Source organism: Leuciscus leuciscus (assembly GCF_965113295.1).
Source record: "Leuciscus leuciscus genome assembly, chromosome: 11".
Taxonomy (NCBI): domain Eukaryota; kingdom Metazoa; phylum Chordata; class Actinopteri; order Cypriniformes; family Leuciscidae; genus Leuciscus; species Leuciscus leuciscus.
The window spans coordinates 13888925-13905189 of NC_138735.1; the positions used below are offsets into that span (position 1 = coordinate 13888925).

The 16265-nt window shown below is 35.7% G+C and overlaps 1 protein-coding gene and 1 long non-coding RNA gene across 2 annotated transcripts in view; both read left to right on the plus strand.

Moving 5' to 3' along the window:
• The window catches only part of acad11 (acyl-CoA dehydrogenase family, member 11), an 89705-nt gene that overhangs the window by 8206 nt on the left and 65234 nt on the right, over positions 1 to 16265 (plus strand). The window contains exon 13 of the mRNA XM_082183997.1: positions 3905 to 4003. Coding sequence (XP_082040123.1) covers positions 3905 to 4003 — 99 coding nt within the window. The remainder of the gene's footprint in view (positions 1 to 3904; positions 4004 to 16265) is intronic.
• On the plus strand, positions 4010 to 12475 carry LOC309509377. The gene is made up of 2 exons (XR_014209880.1): positions 4010 to 12375; positions 12407 to 12475. It is a non-coding gene; the product is annotated as an uncharacterized lncRNA (long non-coding RNA).

A 16265-nucleotide genomic window follows, 5' to 3' on the forward strand; every position in this document is an offset into this window, starting at 1 on the left:
GTTTAATGCTTGTATTTAATTGTATATAAATAATCAGTTTATAATTTACAAACCAGTTATTTAGGAGTTGTCAGTTGTTCATAATATCATTTAGAAAGTGAATGATTAATAAACTTTTTAAACTTACATTTATACATCTTATTATTCAGACATATAGTAATAGTTACTCGGTGCTATAATAAATAAATGCTTTATTAACATGTATTCCTACTGTAATTCATGATTAATTCAGGTAGTTATAACACATAGTAGTTGTCAGTAAACTATTTTTGTGAGCTCATCTAAAGTGAGGACTATTTATGCCTCAGTGAGTTGGTAAAGTTGTGGTTTGGTTTCAGGCAAAGAAGGTCAGCAGATTCATGACTGTTGGAAGGTTATGAGAGATGACCAAGAGGGGTGTAGTGTATTGTTTTGAACAGCAGTGGACAGGTTTTCCATGGAGATATAGTCTATTAGTAAGTTTTTCCAAGATGCAATATATGTATGGTGTTCCTTAATTTCCAGTTCATGAGGATATTTTTCTTGTCGATAGTTTGCGCCACAAGGAGTAATTGACTGTTTGTGTTGTTTAAATTGAATATGGAAATGGCACTCAATATGCAGAGGGAGGGAGATATTAGAATGTGACATCCCATAAGGACGGATAGTGATTCAGTGACGTTTTCCCCGATTTTGTTTAATTTGGATGCAATGCCAAATGGTGTGAACCTAGGTGTGTGGGTTTTTTTGTGTGCAATGTGGACAGGTTTCTGAAGTAAATCCTATTTGAAACTATTTCCATCCAGTTAGTAGTATGTCGTGCTTCCAGTCCTCCTTGTGTTTTTAGTTTCTGTTGGGTCGTCAATTGAATTCTTGGGGTCTTATTTTCCCGTAGAATTTGGTAATTGTTGAGTCTAGAGATTTAAACCAGGTGAGGCTGGGTTGTGTTGGAATCATTGAGAATAAATAGTTTAATTTAGGGAGTGTTGTCTTTTTTATGACTGATATTTTGCCCAAAATGGATAATGATAAGTTCACCCAGAGTTGAAGACATCTCTTGTTTTGAGGAATGGAGTAAAGTTAAGACAAAACAGCTCTGACAGCCTGGGGGAAACATGAATGCCTAAGTATGTAATGTGATTGGTGCGGAGGTATAGGTGGTTTATTTTGATGTCACATCCAAGCTGTAATGAAAGAATAGAAGATTTACTCCAGTTAAATAAGTATTCAGAAATATTAGAGAATGAATCAATGAGTTTAATCGTTTCTTGGAATGTTGTTGGGGATACAGTAATACATCATCAGCATAAAGGCTGATTTTGTGGTGAAATATTTAGTGTTTGAATTCCTTTAATGTAAATGTTTTGACAGATGGCTGCTGCTAACGGTTCAATGAAAATGGTGAATAGTTAGGGGGAGAGTGGGCATCTTTGTCTAGTTCCCAGTGCAGTTTAAGCAATGTGATGTTAGTCAATTGGTGATGATAGTGGCTGAAGGTGATTTATATAGAATTTTGATCCAGTTAATGAATCCCCAAAGCCAAAGCGACTGGATATTTTTCTTTGGTGTGTTTACATAAGATTTAATAAACAGCTGAACGCAGCATAACATAACAGAACAGAGCGCAGTAGTCTCCAGATATGATTCACACTCAAGCCTCTCTAATGTTACACACTCATTAGTACTTGACTTATAAGGAGGATTTATATTTAGGTTAATAATGAGGTCTGTGTTCAATGAGTGAACAAGGAGTGAAATATCTGGTGGATGAGATTTAGGAAAACAAAGTGATTTTGATTCTCTTGCTAATAGAGCAAGCCAAAAGATGGCTATAGAGTGAATATGTGTGAGCACATGTGTAATGGTGATTTAAAAAGGCATCAAGTTTCTCAACATGCCTATACAGATGATGTTGTAATGCCCCCAGAGTTTTCATATATCATTATTTCCAGTGTGTGTCGTTTTAGCTGTCATACAGACGATAGCTGTAATTCTTACTTGTGTGTGTAACAAATGCCAGATTTCAAATGAAATATCTACGCCAGGTTATCATTTCTGCCTTAACAGCCAGTCTCTCTTTTTCACTAGCAAAGGAGATTATCCTCTACCACCTTTTTGACAAGGCTCCCTATTGTCCAAAACAATATATTTAAAGCCAACCGCTACCCTTTTAATTTACAAACACTAGAATTGTCCATAGATTAAATTATGTAACCAAAATAACAATAATTCATGTTAAAATAATGAAGTGTCATGGAGTTTTAAGATATTATTAATTTACATTACTTTTTCAGGTCTAGAAATCATACTTTTAAAAATTAGGCTCTTTCATATATTCAGGGTTTCCAAGACCATGTGAAATCTGGTTCTTCATAGACAAACAGTTGTTGAGGGTGTGAATTAAAATAATAAATACCTTGTTAATTGTTTTCAGCTCTGTGAAGCAAGAGAGAGTGGCCGACCAAGGATGGTCCACATTAAGACTTTTCCTATGATCAGCCAATCATTCATTCAAGCATATTAGTTATCTTTTGTGTCTTATTGCGCTTAAACAAACAAAAACACACATAATTATGTCAAAATGCCAGTTTTTATATTCTCGTAAGCAGCCTTAAATGACTTAAATTTTAAATTAACGTAAATAGATAGAAAGACAGAAAATTGGATGGGTGTCAAATCAGCATCATTATGCTTCATGTCTTAAAGTGACAACAGCATAATGTACCTGCTGAAATCTGTGTTATTAATGTTAAAGAACAAATGAAAAAATAAGAAAAGAAAAAGAGAAAAAAGAACTTACTGATCTTGTCTGAATATCTTTTGTAGCTTTAATAAGGATTAATCTGTATTTTAATATCTAATTTTACATTGGATCATGTTATTCAATTTCTGTAGTATTTCTTGCCTGAATACTGCTGTTAGACCTACCCTTGCACTGTTTATTTAACTTGTATTTGTCTTATATTGTATTTGATTGTGCTATCACTTGTAATTCGTTTATTTGTCCTAATTTTTTTATGTGCTACAAAAATTGGAATTGAGAATTGTGGCATAAAAAACAAAACAAAGTAACTTGGGTCAAAAACTTTTTGTGACGGGGCCAGTGAACTTTTGTCGGGGCAGGTAAAAATCTGAAAAAAATCCTTACTGTAAAGCCCTGCTATATTAAAGGCACAGGCTAAATATGACATTTATCATAATGTGCTTATGTGAAGATTGTTTATGTTCATTTAAATTAAAGGCGGTTTTCTTTTTAAAGCCTATACAATGATTAAAAATGTCTATAATTACTAATCTCTTACCCAGAATAATAATAATAATAATAATAATAATTTAATAGACATCAGTAGCAGTATTAGTAGCAGTATTGGTATCGGTACTGGCCCTGATCCATTGTACTTAGTAAAAAGATGCCATTAAACAAATATTTAAAATATACAATCTTTGTTGTTTCTACATTAATTTGAAGATTAATTGTGAAATTATGTATTACAATATAAAAATATATACATACTTTATAGGTGCATGTTAATTTTAGGTGCATTTAATTACGGAAATTACAGAAAAAAATTGCGATTTAATTAGTTATAAAAAAAAAAGATTTATAGCACTACTATTTTTTATAATTTTAAGTACATTCAAGTCATCTTGAGGCCCCCTTTGAAGTTTGCTAAGGCCCCTTGCTCCCTGTTTGAGAACCACTGCCCTATTGACTACCAGCCTTGTCATTTGGTTCACAAAAATATAACCAAATAAATAACTCTTGTGAATGTGCATCTTTAAAAACACATTGTCCCTAAAACCAGACTTTTACATAATATAAAAAAAAAAATTCATTAACATTTCTTCACTGCTTATTTTTTCTAAAATAATTTGTATTACTGAACCAGATACTCTTGTCTTGTTTTGTTTTTTTTTGTCTTAGAGCCAGATGTTGCTTCAAGTGATGCCACAAACATGGAGTGCACCCTTCACAGGAACAAAGACCATTTTATCATTAACGGCAAAAAGTGGTGGAGCAGCGGTAAGTGTGTGAATGTCACAGAATGAGATCGAAAGTAGAAGGCGAGAAGAAATATTTTGTTTGTCAGTTGTCAAGAAAATAAATGTAGATTTTTTTAGGGTTTCTCCCCTGTGGAGACTAAACACGTTAAAAGGAACACTGAAACAGCAGGAGTTCCGATTTCTTAGCCTTAGTATTTTAAACAATCTTTCACCACAAAGACATAAAGAAATATATCACCAGAATGATTCATCCCACAAAACGACCATATTCGTCCAAATCTTCACGATCACTGGCATGACGTTTAAAAACCATTTAAGATGTTTACACAAACCAGCTATGCAGAATCTGTGAACGATAAACACAGACTTGGGGAACTCAAAGCGCTCGCAACGGGTGGCAAAGCAGAAACAGACCCATTAGTCGAAGTTCCCGCCTCACAGCTTCAGAGCTAGATCTGAGCCACGAGGATAAGCCTGCCATGATCTCTTTCTGCCTTTGACAAGATTCAGGAAAAGTCACATTTTGAAGGATTTTCCCACTGTAAATGACATGCTAACATTATTTTAGTAAAACTCCCAGTTTGTGGCTTGTCTTTTACCTCATTTTCCACTTAAAAACTGAATCTTCATGAGTCATTTTTAAACTGTATCCGTTTGAATGAACAGTCTGCCCTCTGAGAGCTGTAGACTCATACTCTCTTGCTTTCATTTTAATTCGTATTTTTAGGAAAGCTGACCGCAGGCATGCATAATTGCATTTTGTTGACGTGTTGACTGGGACTTGCATGACAGGGATTAAAAAAAAGAACTTATATGTGATGAAAATAACTATGTGATGAAAGGCAGTTTTACCGTTTACTGTGGTGAGATAACATCAATGATCAGGGTTTAAAATGGCATTGTATCCTGTTTACAGTGCTGAAGGTTGTTTTTTAATCTGTATGGGATGTTTAGAGTTGCTTTGGTATTTTCCTCTTAGACATTGTCCCCTGTAGAACATTCCAGATGGTTCTAGCCATGGGTCTTTTTGGTTTCGGGGCCCTCCTGAATTAAACATCCTCAAAGCAAAGGACCAAAGGCCTTTTGTTCTCTATCATCACACCAAATTAACTTCATAAAGTCTGAACTGACTTTAAACTGTCCCATGAAATCTCTGCCAGTATCTTATTTTATTATTTTCTTTTAAACTTTTAACTTCTTTTCTTATTTTTCCACTTTTTATTAAGGTAATTAAACGATTATTAAGCGTTTAAAGTCGTCAATAACCAAATTGACCTTGTTTAACTCCCTTATATATGGTATATCCTCTCTATCTCTCTCTCTATCTATCACTCTCTCTCTCTATCACTCTATCACTCTATCACTCTATCACTCTATCTATCTATCTATCTATCTATCTATCTATCTATCTATCTATCTATCTATCTATTGTTCTATCTATCTATCTATTGTTCTATCTATTGTTCTATCGTTCTATCTATCGTTCTATCTATCTATCGTTCAATCTATAGTGGTTAAAATAATTTTTTTATTGAATCTTATTTCACTCTAAAACATCACGTTTCAGTAAAAGGGGTTGCAAATTTTTTATTTATTTTTATATTGGTCTAAAAAGATTACCTTGACAAGAAAGTTAAATCTACTGATTTATTTTATTTGTTGCATGTATTTGCGTCAACACTGCCATTGCATGTAGTAGTTTCCCCTCTAAAAGACCCCTTTCACATGAAACAACATTTTGTTACCTCATAAATCCTGTTGCTCAGAAATACTTCTTATAACAGACGTTGTGGATTGTGAAGTTCACGGGTGGTCGGTTGACAGTTATGGGAGAAATATCTTCAGATAGGAATAGTCACAATTTGTGAGATCTTTTTGTCTGATCTGAATTGTCACCAAAGTTGCTTTGTGTCTCTCTGAGGAGTTTTAAAACCTCTCATCAGTGTATGTGGAAACAGTGATCTTTGTGTCTCTGAGAAATGGAAATCCAAGCTTTCCAGCGCTATCTCTTGCCCTGTTAAACTCGTGCAGATGTACAGATTCATCAGTACAAAGGGTACATTTGAAGTATGGCAAATCCAAATTATTTGGTTACCAGATGAGTCTGTTGTGTGTAAGTGCTTCATATCTCCTGTTTTTGAAGATGTACAGATGTTGTTTTCCACTACTATCATAAACCACCATCAGTTCTGGGGATTGCTAAACATATCTTTATTGTTGACACATGTTGAGTGAATTTCAAACGGTTAATCATAGACAGTTTGGTGTAATGACATTCAATGGCCTAACACTTTTCACCTAGGAGCCTTCGGCAAGTATGGCTAATATTGTTAAACTACTTTTAGTGGAAAAACACTTTTTAGTAAAAAAGAAACAAACATTGAAATATGTGACAAGATTGAATTAAAAGGATTGCTTCATTGATAAGAACTCTTGTTTTTCATGTCGTTGTCTTTCTGGATGAGTAGTTGTTTAAGTTCCGTTGGTTTTCCTAGGCACACTTGCAGTATGCAGATAGAAATTACATGATTTTAATTAAACAGAACGTATTGACTTACAGGACTGCGGTTTGTTTGGATTTACATGCTGTAAGACTGGATTTTGTTGGATGATTATCGGATATTCATATTTGATTTATACATACTGTGTACTTATATATTCCATTTATACACTGTGTACTTTATAGATGATATAAATGTCATACTTTCTTGTACTGAATTATCTGGTGTTAAGCATTTGTTTCCTTTCTCTCTATACATTTCTAAAATCCTCTGTCATATCTAAACTGAATATTAAACTTAATCACAATTGCTCCATATAAGTCGTGACACAAAGATAATTGGTTCCGGGTCCAAGCCTGTATTTAATAGTATTTTTTAAATCATAATAATTGCGCTAGGGTTGGGTGTCAGATTTTCCTTCTTTTTTGTCTTTAGCTGATCACTTGCCTGCTTTTAAAAAGTCACGTTACAATCTCTGGGTTCACTATGTCTTGGACACTCAATTTTAAAGTTGAATCACTGTCTGAGCATATGATTTCGATATGTATATCAAGTTTAGGATCATGATTTTTTCGGTAGGATTAGGGGCCTACCAGTAGGATTAAGTTTGACGTCACACATCTCTTTTGGATCCAAATTAGATGCCAAAATCAAACAACAAATGGAGATTACTCTTCTCTCTAGTAATATGGCACATAGTCTTAGAGCTCAAACATGAATTGGGGCTCAGATCAGGAAGCAGACAGACTGGCTAAACCGACCGTCTGCCAGCTGTCTCACGTCACCAAGGTCAGATAAATCCCATCACATAGAGCCTTTTTCACCTAGATATCATCATATAGAGACATTGGGCCCTATCTTGCACCCAGCGCAATTGACTTTGTACACCAACGCATGTATCATTCCTATTTTGCACCCGCGCAAAGCGGACTTTTCCCTCCTCAGACGCACGTCGGTAAGTTAGGAAATACACTTGCGCTCCCGGGGGCGGTTCAGCGCAAAGAGGAGGCGTGTTCCGGCGCAAACGTTCCTTCATGCTATTTTGCAGGTTTAGAAAACAATTGCGCCACTGACCAGGAAAAAATTGTTTAAAGTCAGTGGCGCGTTGCGCATGTTATTCATATGCTATTTTAAGGGCGCATGCTTGGCCATAATCAATGTAGCGTGTGCACAACGCGCACTTTGATTCTCTCATCTACACAGAAGCAGCAGTTTTCATTTTTGCAAATCATACATTATTACGATAGATAGATAGATAGATAGATAGATAGATAGATAGACAGACAATTTATTATAAAAGCATACATCTAGCTTACACATTTACCCAAATTATCATACGCCTGTTTAACCGAAGTTAATTTGGGTGGGTTTCTCCATCCCCAATGTCCCTGACGAGAACGTCGGTCTCCTCGGCTGTGAACCGCTCCTGGCGCGCGCCTGGCAAATCCGCCGTTATAATAGGAATCCACTTTAGAACAAGCGCGCCTGCTCTTAAAGGGAATGTGAGATGTCGCTCTGATTGGTTTATTTCACGTTACGCCCAAACCACACCTATGAATAATGAAGCTACTTCAGTCCAACCCCTTTTAGATTTGCGCCGGGCGCAAGAGGCATTTATCCCGCCGGGAAAATAGCAACAGCGCCCGAGACCCGCCCACAAAGTTACTTGCGCTTTGCGCTTGACACTTGCGCTTCAGATCGTTAAAATAGGGCCCTGTGTCTGTTCCCTGGATTAGGAAATACAAAAAACTTCCAAACCCATCTAAGGGTAAAAATTGTATTGATGTTCAACAAATAAAAAACAGACATAATACAAATGAGCAAATGATAAAGCTTGGGTTGCTAAATATTCGATCCCTTACTTCAAAAGCACTTATTGTTAATGTTATGATTACAGACTATAACCTAGATGTGCTGTGTTTGACAGAAACCTGGCTAAAACCAAATGATTACATTACTTTAAATGAGTCCACCTCAAAAGATTATGGTTATAAACATGAACCTCGTCTGAAATGCAAAGGGAGAGGTGTTGCTGTAATTTATAGTAATATTCTCAAAATTACTAAGAAGTCTAGTTTCAAAGTGTTGGTGCTTAATGTAATATTATAGTGTAAATGATAAATCACATTTGAGATTTGGGCTGGCTACTGTATACAGGCCACCAGGGCACCATACAGACTTTATCAAAGAATTTGCTGACTTTCTATCAGAGTTAGTACTGGCTGCAGATAAAGTCCTAATTGTTGGTGACTATAATATACATGTAGATAATGAAAAAGATGCATTGGGATTGCCATTTAAAGACATTCTTAACTCTATTGGAGTTAGACAACATGTGTCAGGACCTACTCATTGTTGTAATCATAGTCTAGATCTAATGTTATCACATGGAATCAATGTTGATGCCGTTGAAATTCTGCAGCAGAGCGATGACATCTCAGATCATTATCTAGTCTCGTGTGAACTTAATTTAGCCAAGGCTGCAAAGCCGACTCCATGTTACAAATATGTTAGATCTATCACGGCCCAAACAAACATGGCGGCGCCCATCTCACGTTACAGATCAAGATAATTTATAAAGGTTTTTAAACGACAAAACAAACTCACTTACACGTATTTGAGAATCGGAATAGAAGATAGTTGATGACATGGTAAGCAAGTTTGTTAATATTTAGAAATAAAAGCGTTACATCTGTCATAAAGCGTTATTTTGGCTGAATTCATTCCAATTGATGAATCTGAATGTAGTGTAGTTTACATGAACGCTAAACATCGTGATGGGATACATGATCGGGTTGATGTGCTCGTTTACAGGCCTAAGTCACAAGATTCAAATCGGAATCGATTTTTTGACATGCACACACTGCACAATTATACAAAGTTTCCCGCTGTAGTCGCTTAACAATTCTCCTACATTGGTTTTAAACAGCAGACTTAATATTTATCCAATTCTGGTCATAATTTGGAGACTATGAACCTTTGTGCCGTGCTGTTTGTATTTATCACGCAGTAAAAATGCCCAAAACCAGTCGTCTGTGGATGAGAATCTGAAACAAGGACTGGTGAGCCGTTGTCCTGCTTCACTTCACAGATGCTGAGTGAAAGGAGAATTAAAAAAATGACAGGACACTAATTTATATGACACTTTATTCATCAGGAGAACAGCTCGTTCAGCGCGTCATATGTCGTCCTTTAAGTTTCGATTTTCAAACGATCAAGTGTTTACATTTTCTCTCGATAAATCACCCATTTCAATCCGATCTAAATTATTTGTAATAGAGCTGACACTTTGAGTTTTTAATGGATTATGTTATAGCTCTACTTGTTTTTAATGTTTTTATGAAATATCTGTAGTGACTGCATGATCATATCACTGTATTATTTACCACCATGGAAGCCACAAATTAAAGCTTGGCGAGCTGCATGAGGCTCGCGAGCCGCACAATGAGTAACATTGCCCTATACCGGCTAAGCTACTGAAAGAGATGCTTCCAGAGGTCATAGATCCTCTTCTTAAAATCATTAATTCATCTTTGTCATTAGGATACGTACCAAAAACGTTTAAGCTGGCTATGATTAAACCGCTTGTTAAAAAAACGCAACTTGATCGTACAGAATTAGTCAATTACAGGCCGATCTCGAATCTACCCTTTCTGTTAAAGATACTAGAAAAGGCGGTATTCTCACAACTATGTTCCTTTTTAGAAATGATATCTGCGAGGATTTTCAGTCAGGATTTAGACCATACCATAGTACTGAGACAGCTCTCATTAGAGAAATGATTTGCTCTTATCATCCGATCGTGGTTGTATCTCGCTATTAGTGTTACTCGATCTTAGTGCTTCATTTGATACTATTGACCACAACATTCTTTTAAATAGACTCGAAAATTATGTTGGCATTAGTGGAATTGCATTAGCATGGTTTAAATCATACTTATCTGACCGTTATCAGTTTGTAGCAGTAAATGAAGAGATGTCTCATCGAACAGAAGTTCAGTATGGCGTACCACAAGGCTCAGTACTAGGACTTTTGCTGTTCACTCTGTACATGCTACCCTTGGGAGACATCATTAGGAAGCATGGAATTAGTTTTCACTGTTATGCTGATGATACTCAGCTCTATATATCTTCACGCCCTGACGAAACTTACCAATTCACAAAATTAACGGAATGCATAACTGATATAAAAAATTGGATGACTAGTACTCAATTCTGAAAAAACAGAGATTCTAATTATTGGGAAAAAAACTTCATCACGTAATAACCTAGAATACTGTCTAACACTTGATGGCTGCTCTGTCAAGTCTTTGTCGTCGGTTAGGAACCTGGGTGTGCTCTTTGATACAATTTTTTCATTTGAAAGTCACATGTCTAGTATCTGTAAAACTGCCTTTTTCCATCTTAAAAATATGTCTAAATTACATCATGTGCTCTCATTGACAAATGCAGAACAATTAGTCCATGCGTTCATGACATCAAGGCTAGATTATTGTAATGCTCTTATGGGTGGTTGCCCTGTACGCTTAATAAACAAATTACAGCTGGTCCAAAATGCAGCAGCTAGAGTTCTTACCAGAACCAGGAAGCATGACCATATTAGCCCTGTTCTGTCAACACTGCATTGGCTCCCTATTAAACATCGTATACATTTTAAAATATTGCTGATTACTTACAAAGCACTAAATGGTTTAGCTCCCCAGTACTTGAGCGAGCTCTTAACGCATTATAGTCCTTCATGTCTATTGCGATCTCAAAATTCCCGCCAGTTGATAATACCTAGAATATCAAAATCGACTGCTGGCGGTAGGTCCTTTTCCTATTTTGCACCAAAACTTTGGAACAGTCTTCCAAAGCTAGACTAAAAACACATCTCTTTGACCTTGCATACACATAACACATTATAGACTTCTTTAATTCAATGTTAGGCTGCATAGATTAGGTCAGCCGGAACCGGGAACACTTCCCATAAATCCTGATGTACTCGTTACATCATAAGAAGAATGGCGTCTACGCTAATATTAATCCGAGGTTTACCGCAGTTCGTCGGATCCAGGCTGTATCTAGATCTGATGAAGGACCTGCGCCTGGACACGACGACAACACAGTGCTCCCCTGTGAAGGCCTCCCTCCCCTCCCTTTACCTCTCTACAGATAAAACGTTGTCGGGATAAATCCGGTTTGTGTGGCTACGCTGAAGCGAAAAAAAATTCTGTATTATAAATTTTAAGGCCAGACAAGTAGTTTGTTTGTTGAGGGTTGGTTTGTAGGGAAGGACTACATGCCTGCGCATATATATTAAAATGTGCATACCTATAGACTGAACTCGTAATACACATGTGCACGCCATCAGCGTTCTCACAGGTTCGCGTTTTTGAAGTTTGTGCAGAAAGAACTTAAGAGTTTTCTCTTAAGGCGAAACACGGCAGGCAAAAACATCTTTTTTTTTTTTTACTGGTCAATTTTGAGATTTTTGGATATTTGTCTTCAATAACATGTCTTCTTTCAGACTCGTGGTGAAAAAAAGTCTGAAATACACATTTAGGTCTTTATTTTATTACACTTTGTCTGTTTGCGTCTGTAGATTTCTCATAAATTCAACAAAAGTTTGCATTCTTAATCAACATGCTGCTCCGCAATCTCTGCCGGCACCCTGTCATCACATGCACCGTTAGGAAGCTCTCTCTCTTCTGTACAATCCTGTTGGATCCAAATATGGTCATTTCCTTTTTATCAGCAACCAATCGTGAAAGTAAAAGGGCTGAATGCGCAATCTCATTGGCTGATGATAAATCTTTAAAGCCCGTTTTCTCAAAATGACTTTTCTCTCATACTCCAAGTCCGAAATCTCCACTTCAGTAGCACCTATATACACCAAACTTTCCAGTCTTGTACCTAGTTATATTATGAAGACATTTACAGAGGGATTTGTAAATATATTATTCCTAGCCTGATTTATATAACATTTTATTCCAAAAAACATGGCGAAAATCATTTTTTTAAGGCTATTGACAGTATTTTCTGATTTACAGGATAACAAAAGTAGATGTCCATAAATCCCTCTGTAATTTGTTTCCCATCTAATATGTGAACACAATGAAAAAATAATTTTTAACCTGGCTTTATCCAATACTCAGATTTCATTTTTTTAAATATATGAAAATTACGCATATTTAATTAGATATTGCCTAATTTGCATATTTAAACATTAAATTACAGAAAACTTGTAATACATTTTTTTTCTCATCTTAATGTAGGTAATCAACTGGGAAAGTTTCATGGTGATATCTGCTAGTCAAAGTTTTTACCCTATTCACCTGTAGTGTCTCGCCTTAAAACGGTGTCATGCTGAAATGCTTGTAATTTGTCAATGTTGCAAATAAATGCTGCTCCATCTGAGAGCACTGCGAGTTTGAGTCGCTTTTAACATGCATTTGAAAAAGCAACACGTGTCAAACATCTTTCCAAACATGAGAAGCATTTATGAACCTCTTGTCCAACAAAAGACAACATTTAATAACATGCTTTACTCCAAACTCACTTCATATCGACAGTTGAGCATCCTTCTGTGAGATGATGTGGCTTCTTAAACAGAATAAGGCACACAACGTATTATTTCAGACTATTCTATACAGTGATAAAGGCTATGTCGATTAGCATTGAAGTATAAATAAACTTTATTATCATCTTTATTATTGAGTTTCAATCTTCTGTTTATTCAGCTACAACGGTATAGTATGATGCCCATGGGGATTTTTGGAATGACTTGCGTTATCGTATTTCTGCGGGGCATATGAGTCATATTTATTTGTTACTAATGTAAAGCTATTTTAATTTATTATGGGATCTCATTCAATGTTTTCAGAATCTTTACTTAAAAAAAAAAAAGTGATTAAAAAAAAAAAGTTATCAAAATAAACCAAAAACAGTACAAACTTTGCTAAAATTATTGTTTTGAACAAGTATTAACTTAAGAAATTATCAAAAACATATTATTTTAGCTAAAGTATTTGTATAAATATTTTTTGCCGTTTGCCTCATGCTGGTGAGCCTTTTACCCTGTGTGCGGGTTGAAGGACCCCCCTCGCCACCTCATACAATTATAAGATTTTCAAACAAACCATCCACTTTTATGATTTATTTTCACACAAAATTTGTTGCTCCATTAATGTTCAAAAAAACATATTTATTTTTTCTGCAACCATACTAAACCATACTACTACATACAGGTAGTAGTGAAAAGCATATTTTGGAATACACAACACTACATTTGCCCATATTTTTTCCCTGATTTACAGTGTGGAAGACTCTGCGCTAGTTGCCGTAAGAGAATTGACTCAGAATTGAGTTGACAATTTTCACAGAAAATAGCATAGTGTATGATTATTTTTTTTAAACCTCCGGATTCCATCTAGTTGGAGGAAAGCTAGCATGCATGGTATTTTGAGCCGATTTTAGAACACATATTGTTTTAATTTGTCATGTGTCTCCTAGCAACGAGGCACATGTTTCTGCATTCATTTTTTTTTGTTAGGAATGACCTTAAAGTATGACATTACCTACCGTTATCAATTTGTTTTGACTTGGCAAATGGGTTGCTGTCTTAAGACTAGCATAATCACCCATGAGGCTCAACAATTTGGCTGCTTTTATAGGAAATCTGTCTACAAATTTCATCAAAACAAATTTCATCCTTGCCTAATGCCATGTATTCCAGTACAGTCTTTTGTCATTGCAAGTTGTGCTAAAATAATTTCTCATAGCACTCTTTACTCTTCCTTTCATTGTTTTCTGAATGAACCTTCTGAACGTTTTATACATTAACTCATCCCTATGAGCAAAAACAGAACCAGACAGCTGTCGTCTTTACCCTTTGGCCTTCTCCTCTCTTTCCTTTCAACCATTCTCATATCCTTTTCTTTTGCGACTTCCGCTACATCCACAAAGCCACAAAAATGCAAAGGCTGAACTAGCTGCCCTCAATGTTTTTTTCCCCCACATTTTTTCCTCTTTTCCTTCTTTTCACTTTTCTCTCTTGGGATAGACAATTTCCTTTGGTAGCTCCCAGGCCTATGGTGAGTTTTGTGCATATCTGGTGGCCTTGAACTTCAACATTTCACAGCTCCTTTACTCCTTCGTGCATGTGTGCAATCGCTTCCAGACCACCCTTATCGTCTGTGGAAAAACAGGCCTGGGGAGCTGTGCAGCTTAGCGTGTTTCCATGTGCATGCTGAAGCCTCTAGCATGTCTTAATTGGTGAAGGCAGTGCGGTTCTTTCAAAAGTGGTAGTAACTGATTAGTGGAAAGGGAAAAAACTGGAGAAAAGAATAGGGGGTGTTGAAGGACATCATAGTGCGGAACAAAAGACGAGTGTATTTATTGTATGTCAGATTACTGTATGTTAATAATCAAATTATTAACAAATATTAACAAATGTAAATTTATCTGTGTATACACAATAATGAATAAATTATATTAACAATACATATATTTTATATTATATTCATACTGTATATTTTATATATAAAAAATAAAAATATTATTTCTCAAATCTTTTAAATTTTAATAAAATATTGATTATTTTATAAAAAGAATAAATTAATTAGAAATTTTAATAGCAACTATTGTTATTATTAACTATATCTAATAATTTATATATCTCATAAGTTATATACTTTTAAATTATATATTATATAATGAATGTATTATTATTATTATTATTTTTTTATTTTTTATTATTATATTTTACAAAATTAAGTGTTCCAATTTCCAACTTAAGGGTGTCATGAACTGAGAAATATGTATAAATACATATAAACGTTCTGTAAATTTCAGAAATCAAAACTTCTTTGTTAGTTCAAAAACAGCTTTTATTGAAAGCAAGCTACCAAAAAAACTTGTTTCAGATTTAGTCTCAGTATGATGTCATAGTGCAACCATAGACTGTAAAAAATATGGACAAAGCGTCTGTGACGTCACCCATACACTTTCTGAAGAACGGTTTTGAGGCCGTTTATGGGGCCCCATCTTTGTACGATATTTCAATACAAATGTTCAGAAAGGATACAGAGGTGGTATGATGTGTTGTCAGATCATGGCCGAGACGTCAAATTTCAGGAATTCCACTTGGCGCAGCCTATGCTCGTTATCAGCTGTCAATCAAGCTGTCAATCGCCCTTATTTGCCCTCATTTGTCATACATTTTATATCTAAATACGATCTAAACTAACGAGTTAGAAAAAAATTCACCCCCCTCACAGTTGTCAGGCACTCGGAACCTATCGAAAAATACAATAAAAGTCCATGGGACCAACCTGTAAAAACATGAATTTATGCTGTGAAAACGGACATTTTAACATGGGGGTCTATGGACATTTGCTCCCTTTTGGGACCTGCCCCTAGCGGATTTTCGATGTATTGCAGTTTTTCGCACTTCCGGGTAGGCTTCATTTTTCAGATTAGAATGTTGCCGCTTGAGTGCAACGAAAGACTGCCTCTGCAGAAGAACAACGCCTACTTCTACGTTATTTCCTTAGCCCTGCCCACCTATTTGCACATTTAGTTGCAGGTGAGTGAATACGAGAGACGCAAATGCAGAATTACTCAAGCAATAAAAAGATAGCGATGCCTCAGAGACGCCACAAGACGTTATGCAATGCTAAGTTGTGAGAAACAGTCTTTGTGTTGCCTTCCATGTGGCCCTAACATTAGTAAAGCATGTATGAACTTTGTTTTACAGATACAATCTGGGACTTCGTTAAAAATACTGTTCGTTTGTACG